Source organism: Phyllopteryx taeniolatus, chromosome 15, assembly GCF_024500385.1.
Source record: "Phyllopteryx taeniolatus isolate TA_2022b chromosome 15, UOR_Ptae_1.2, whole genome shotgun sequence".
Classification (NCBI taxonomy): Eukaryota; Metazoa; Chordata; class Actinopteri; order Syngnathiformes; family Syngnathidae; genus Phyllopteryx; species Phyllopteryx taeniolatus.
The window spans coordinates 7,860,973-7,868,654 of record NC_084516.1 but is presented as its reverse complement, the minus strand read 5'-3'; the positions used below and the strand labels follow the sequence as shown (position 1 = coordinate 7,868,654).

The window sequence follows — 7,682 nt, the reverse complement described above, 5'->3', positions numbered from 1 at the left end:
AGTCACGCTTCTATAACGAAATAAGCACAGTCGTAATGTCAGTAAGTCGTAGCTCTTCCTCTCCGACAGCGAAATACACGTAAATGTAACGTCGGTCATGCTCCTATGAAAGAACGAAAGTGAAATACGTTTTGTATGAAGTACTATATTTTGCTGTGTTCACATTTTATATATGAATGAAGTTATTCCAAAAGAATATGCAAACAAACCCATGAGGGGGCGGGGAAATATATAGGCGCACTGTCTCTTTAAGCAGCTGGAGCAGCGTAACTGGCCCCGCCCACTCCCGCAGCCTCCACTCTCAAGAGTTCACTTGGGTGAGATGGGAGCGCGCTCAGCCGCTCCATCACGGCCCACCAAACGCGACCAATCTGCCGGAGAAATACAACAATACCACACACACACACTCGGAGTAAGAAAATGGAGCGAGTAACCGAACGGTCCACTCCCACCGGATCGCCGCCTCGTTTTGTACACGGCTCCGATGCTGTGTTCGCCTGCCTTGCCTCCTTGTGATCCGTTCTCCGTTCGCTCTGCCGGTACAAAGGAACAACAGCACCTGAGATTGGAGCCCAGTGGTCGGGCAAGAGTGAGCGGACCAGTCAGTGCCACTGAATCCGGACCTACCGACACACACCGTCAGCAAACCGAGAGGTTTCTGTTTTTTTTTTCTTTCTTTTTTTTTTTTTTTTTTTTTTCTTCTTTTTTTGGACATTTTCTTTCTGCGTTCGTTTCGAGCTGATACTGGACATAGACAAAGATTTGTATCAGTTCCTCTCAAAGTGACCTATGCTGGAATAATGTATGAGAAAAAAGATAGTCTTTTCTCCTCCAGCATGTCTCATTCTCCTTCATCCGGTCCTCCTCATGAACAGCCGCTGTGTTGTCCGCAAAAGGATGTGTTGCCCACGACAAGTGTCATCAATTTGTGTTGGTGAGCAGGTCATCTAAAGGCCTGTTGAAAACACTTGAACTCCAGGTGAGCTGCTGTTGTTAGGAAAAATTGTGTTGGATTGGACAAGTAAACCACGATATGGTAGAGCCGGTGGGATTCATCGAGGCGTGGAAGGCTCAATTCCCAGAATCGGAGCCCCCCAAGATGGAGCTGAGGTCTGTGGGAGGTATTGAACACGAGCTGGAGAGATGCAAAGCGTCCATCAGGAGACTGGAGCAGGAAGTGAACAAGGAGCGCTTTCGCATGATCTACCTGCAGACCCTCCTGGCCAAGGAGAGGAAGAGCTACGACAAGCAGCGCTGGGGCTTTAGGAAAACGCCTCTCAATGAGGGGGTGGACCCCGCTGCCTCTCAGGGGGCAGAGTCTCAGCAGCCACACATGCAAGAGACCGGTGGGGTGGGTTGTGGCGGTGGGTACGGCCCCGCTCCTATTGTGGACAGAAGCCGCTACCAGTCTCATGGAGACGGAACAGGCAGATCCAAACCAAGACCCCCACCGGCGAAGAAGTCCGCCTCCCACGGAGACGGGCTGGAGTCGGCCTTCGAGGCCCCCCAACAGGCTGAGTCGACATCCTGCGACAATCTGGACGGCCTCTCGCCCTCCAAGCAGCGAGGGGGCGTCTCCGCGTCGCCCCGAAGGCCGGTGCTTCCACCCCCGGACAAGGACCTGCCCTGTGACCCTAAAGACAAGCTCGGGATGGGCCTCGGCGTGGCCGCCCTAAGGTCCAACTTCGAGAGGATCAAGCGTGCCAACTCTCACACAGTTGGCGACAAAGGTCAAGAGAAGCAGCCGCCACTGCCGCCGCCACCTTTCTACACAAACATGGAGTTCCACCACGACAGGGGGCTGGTTCGGGTCAACGACCGCGAAGTCTCGGACAAAATCAGCTCCCTGGGGAGCCAGGCCATGCAGATGGAGCGGAAGAGATCCCTGCACTCGCTTCCTGGTAACCTGGCAACCGTGGCAGGGGAGCTCCGCGCCAGACCGGTGTATAGGGGTCGGTCCACCGAAAGCACCTGTGGCTATGATGCCGAATACGAAGACGGGGAGCCCAATCAAAGACATCAACGATCCAACGGTGGTAAGCCCCCACCTCCGCCTTGGCAACCTTCTGATTTCCAGGCCTACTCCAGTGTCTATGTCGGTGGAGTGATGATGGGTGAAGGTGGGGGCAGTGACGGGAGGGGCGGTGTCCAAATGAGAGACCACGGCGGAGGCGACGACCACCTCCTGACGTGGCCCCGTCGCTCTTACTCCCCGGGGAGCTTCGAGGACGTCGGCGGGGGTGGCGGCTACACGCCGGACTGCAGCTCCAACGAGAACCTGACGTCCAGCGAGGAAGACTTCTCGTCGGGCCAGTCCAGCCACGTCTCGCCCAGCCCCACCACGGCCTTCCGGCGCCCCTTCCGGGAGAAGAGCCGCTCGCCGTCGCAGAACTCCCAGAACTCCCAGCACTCTTTCGACAGCAGCAGCCCCCCGACGCCGCAGTCGCAGAAGCGCCACCATCGGCAGCAGGGGGGTCACGTGGTCATGTCGGAGGCGACCATTGTCAGTGTTCGCAAGACGGGTCAAATCTGGCCACCTGCCGTACATCACGGAAGAACATCGCATGACAACAGTTTCCATGGAGACCACCTCGGTGAGTGACCTATGTGTTAAACACGTATCTTGTGAGTGTGCAGCGTATGTGTGTGCAGACAAGGCGGGTAGCCTCTTCTTCAGATGTTAGCCTTGCGTGGGAGAAAGATCTCCTGCTGCTTATTCCTGGAATGTCACTCGGCTGGGAGAACAATGCAGTCAGTCTGTGTTGAAGCAGCCTTTTCTCACATGAGATCAGAGTCTGGAAATTCAATCACCGTTGTCTGTCTGACTAAATGAAGTTGTTCTCCAGCTTTTGGTTCAAATTCACTATAACATTGCTGATATATCTTCGAGAAACACGTTTGTTGGCTTCAACTTCAGACATTTTTTATTTTTTCCCAGCGATGGAGTGTTAATGTAAATGGGGTGCACGCATGGAAATAATCAGACCTAAATTGAGCATCCCCCGCTATCTGATCAAAGTCTGCAAAGGCCTGATTATCGGATGTCACCTAAAAGATTATCCTGAGCAATTATCTTATAATGTGGTATGTGTTAAGAGTGAGTTTTCCTCCCCGATCTGCTCAGAAAACTGTTGAGGCTGTCTGGATGCCCCTTGGCATCGTGCTGCCCCCACAGGTCAATCTAGGTACTACAACAGAATTCTGGTTTGGGGGAGGAGATTCGCGCTTGTCGAGGAGATACGTGTGTGTTTGGTGTGCTGTGTTGGTTATATGGAGTGCAGCATACACTATAAGAGCAGTAAAACAAACATACTGACTTTTACTACATCATGCGTGGGGTCTCTGACATTTAAAAAAAATTGGTTAAGTAGTTAAAAATCGTTGTGTGTACCCCGCTGAAGGCACTGTTTTACAGTTTACGTTTAAGTCAGGCTTCTTGGCACCTGACGCATTTTAACAGATAAAGGACTGGCACTAAATCGGACCAGCCGGCAACAGGGTGTCCGTGTCACATGACTTTTCCAGGGCCAGATTGGACTGGATTGTTTGTCAGGTTGTCTGATGAGGCGGCTGGAGATGACACCAAACAGCACTTTGTGCAAATATTCTGGTTGTATTATTTAGCTTCATTAGAAGGGGAAAATATTACAACAGCTCTCAGTATTTATTGCTGCTTGTCCACTGCACAGTACCAGCTCTTCTTGCCTCAGTTTGGGGCGGTTGGTTTTCCTCTGCAAAATAGTATTGTGCAAAACTGAGAAAGCCATGCCACATTAAACGCATCAGTCAGAAGTAGACACTCCAACCAAAAGTAAGACTAGAGGAGAAAGCGGCTCTCCTGAATTTCCTTGTGGGCATGTGATTGTTATACATCATTGTAAAACTTACAGTTAAATGTGACTTACTGTTAAGTCAGTACCTCTCTGAGGGTGTCAATGAAAAACTGAACAATATTTGCTTTCCTAGGTTCACATTACTGTATTTATTATAGCCCAACTCAAAAAGTCGCTCCCCCAGTGAAAAGCTTTCATCCATTTTCTATACTACTTGTCCTCAGTCAGTTCGCGGGTAGCATCGAGCATTTCTCAGCTGACTTTGGAGCAAAAGGCGATGTACACCCTGGACAGGTTGCCAGCCAATCGCGGATATATAGACAAACAACCATTCAGACTCGCGATGAATCTACCGTGCGTGTTTTTGGAATATGGGAGGAATGCGGCGTACCTTGGAAGCCGAGATTCAAACCTGGGACCTGTCGACTGTGAGGCAGATGTCCTTTCCACTACACAATTATGCTGCCTGTGAATAGCATGTAATGTGCCATACTGCCACCTCTAGGATTGGAGTGGAACAACAGCTTTGGATTTACAGCTGGACTGTGCTCTTTTTTTGGGTATGCAAAAAGTCTGTTTACAACAATGTTTGTCTTTTCATACATTGGCGTTAAAGTTGGGAGGAAAGAATTTATCACTACCTAGATTATTGTTTGGCCTTGCCTAGTCTCTGGACTGTTCTGGGTGTTCATTATCTTCTTAAGGACAAACCTTAAGTACAGAATTTCCTTAGATTATGCTGTTGTACCTAATGCTGTGGCCAGCTTTGAGTTATTTAATAATGAGAGTCACCCTTCGTGCTAATTCCAGAGTGAATGCATATTTATCACATCATTATTCCAGGATGTGTTGCTGCCTGATATCAGATCGCACTCATTGCCTAAATTTCCTGAGGATGATTCTCCTGTCTGTGCATCTACATTTTAATTATTTTATTTGAATTGAGGAGCTGACATTGGTGCCCTGGTCGCAATTAAATGTGAATGTTTTTTTTTTGTTTTGTTCCCCCCCCCCCCCTCTGTACGTGTTGTGCTATGTTTTGCTCCCCCAGGCAGGATGTGATGGGCAGAGTAGTACAGGAGCTCACATCCTGTATGGAACATTTGCAGTCAATGTGAAAGATGTGTTTAAGTCATTTTCACAGGAAAATCATTGTTGCAACCATTAATATGTGCATAGTTAGCAAAAAAAAACAAACTGCAAACGGAACTCTGGAAAAGCTGCTGCGTTGAGGATTATCGCCACGTTGTCTGCTGTCTTTGTTTTAGCATCTTTTCCACCACAATGAGCCCTGTGGGGAGAAAGATGGAGGATTGAGTGGGGAGTGGTGGGGGTATGTGTTTCAGACTGATGCATTTAGTGGGATAATCTAGATTGGTACATAAGAAGTTGGTTAGACACCCTGCAGAGATGGACCGTGCTTTCTCCCAAGCATGTGTACATCTGAGGGCCAATGGGCATCATGTTGACAGTGAAGGTGATGATGATAAATGTTGCATCATTTCAGGCCCTGATGTTGCGTAGTCGGAAGGCAAGCAGGACACTTTGAGCGCGCGAGGCAGAGCTGTCGTCTCTCGCTCGGCTGGTCAAGAGAGGCCCAGATGGGAAGATCTCGCCCGTTGCGTAATGGGAACACACACACCAACACAAACAGGGCGAGAACAAGTCGCGTTGTTGTTTCTCAAACACCTTGAAGCCGCTTGGCCCTCAACAGTAGCTGTGCTAGTATAAAGATGAGGTAGCCTCTCTCTTTACATGTGTGTGTGCCGAAGATGTGTAACTGCCAAATAATGAGGGTGAGGGCGTGTTTTCAAGGATGAAGCACGTATTTTGTGATAATGACAGCTAACAAGAGAGGGAAAAATGAAAGGAAAGATTATTCTCTTGTGGGAATGCATTGCAAGTTAAAGGCAAGGAGTAACAAAATAGTGAGGAGGAGGCCATCTCTTGTCTTTTATAGGAAAGGGAATCACATTTGGTTTCTTATGTATGCGACTTTCGACCTGTTCCATAAGGGGTCACCACAGCAATCACTCGCATGATTTGTTTGGCACAGTTTTCATGCCAGATACGGTGAGATTTATTTTTTTGAGTCACTGAATGCAAAGCAACAGACCCCAGAGTTAAAAATTATACTTGATTTATAAACATTTCAGTTTGACACAAAAATTGACATTATTTGAGCAAAAATTGGCTGAGATTTTTAGTCTACAAAATGATGTCAATATTTTGGGAATTTTTGAAAAAATTGTTGTACTTTTTCTCCTAACATTTCCTGGGGTTAATTCCGATGTAGTCACTGATGGTGTAGTGGTACACTCGCCTGACTTTGGTGCAGGCAGCGTGGGTTCAGTTCCCACTCAGTGACGGTGTGAATGTGAGTGCGAATGGTTGTCCGTGTCTATATGTGCCCTGCGACTGACTGGCGACCAGTTCAGGGTGTAGTCCGCCTTTCGCCCGAAGTCAGCTGGGATAGGCTCCAGCGTCCCGCGACCCTAACCAGGATAAGCGGTGTTGAAAATGGATGGATGGATGGATGGATGGAATTCCGATGTATTTGAAGGAGTGGCCTATAATGGGTTAAATAGCAAACTGCTGTGCATTTGGCTACAGATGAGTACAAAAACACAAAGCCAGCAGGCGCATTTCATGTGTGCTGGGAAAAAAGATGAGATCAGATTTATGGTAAGGTTGAATGAAAGTGATTAAGCTTTAGGAGGATTAGTACTGTTAGCAGGCCTGTCCACTGCTATTACATTGAAGTGACGTGGACCTTTTAGCAATATTGCTTCATGCCAAGAAAGCGCAGTGACTCTCTGGCCTTTTGCAATGAATCATCCGGTAGCAGAACGGGTCAAGTATCCACTCCTACTCGCCTCATAGATGCTTTTGAAAGGCATCCTTACTGTAAACCACCTGTGGTGTCGCGTTATCTCAAGGTGACCCGAATAAGCGTCGCTGTGTCACCATTGTGTTTTTTTATTTATTTTTTGCATTTGAATGGAAGCAGCTGGGATAGGTTCCATGTCACCCTAACCCCAATGAGCAAAAGCATTATAGAAAATGTATGAATGGATGCCATCTTGTTATTCTCTCCACAGCAAACTTGTTTCTCTCTGCTGCTGGTTTTCCCTTCCTGTGTTTGAATACCTTTGTCTTTAAAGTGAAGATAGTTCTTAAGAAAACAGAGCGGCTGCTGCGTGTATGTCCGTCTCAGGGGTGAAAGGGATTTTCTCCACAAATCCTGTAACAAACTGCTGAGAGTATAGGTGACAGTGTGCAGCGGCAGTGCCAGAGTGTAAGCTGGCTGCCAGACTGGATCGCAGGAGGTCTCCAATGTACTTCTTCCTCTCGGAGATTTACTTTGTGTGTGTGTAAATGTGCGTGATTGTGTGTCAGCATGTACTTTCATGTAGGGGACAACATCAACACTCACTAGACACTGAGACCGATTGAGTCAACAGGACCTCTAGCAATAACTCCACCTGCATTAAAGCAGTGGAAAAATGACCCTCTTGTCACACTAATGGAGGATGGGGCGAGGTGTGTGTGTTTGTGTCTTGAGTGAACTTGGCACTGAAAGTCTCCAGTTACCTCAGCCAGCCAGCCAGCATTCGGGTGCTGCAGCGTCCAGTCCCGAACCCAAAGAGTGGCAAAGCACGGGTGGGTGTGGTGTCTTTTGAAGATGGGGAGTTGTATATTAGAGGGGCAGAATGCGGATCTCCTTGCCAGCTGGACGCTCAGCTCAGCCTTTTACATTGGGCCACTGCAAACCCGCTCACACCAATTATGCAAAAACAAGACTCTCTCTGTTCACCTCTGTGCTGGGATCATAAATCGAGATTTGGC

General features: G+C 48.4%; 1 protein-coding gene across 1 annotated transcript in view; it reads left to right on the top strand.

Annotated features, from left to right (window-relative positions):
• The first annotated feature begins 199 nt into the window (after positions 1-199).
• bcr (BCR activator of RhoGEF and GTPase) overlaps positions 200-7,682 on the top strand; it is a 95,275-nt gene continuing 87,792 nt past the window's right edge. The window contains exon 1 of the mRNA XM_061799794.1: positions 200-2,594. Within this exon, the coding sequence (XP_061655778.1) occupies positions 1,034-2,594 (1,561 nt within the window). The 5' untranslated portion in view covers positions 200-1,033. The remainder of the gene's footprint in view (positions 2,595-7,682) is intronic.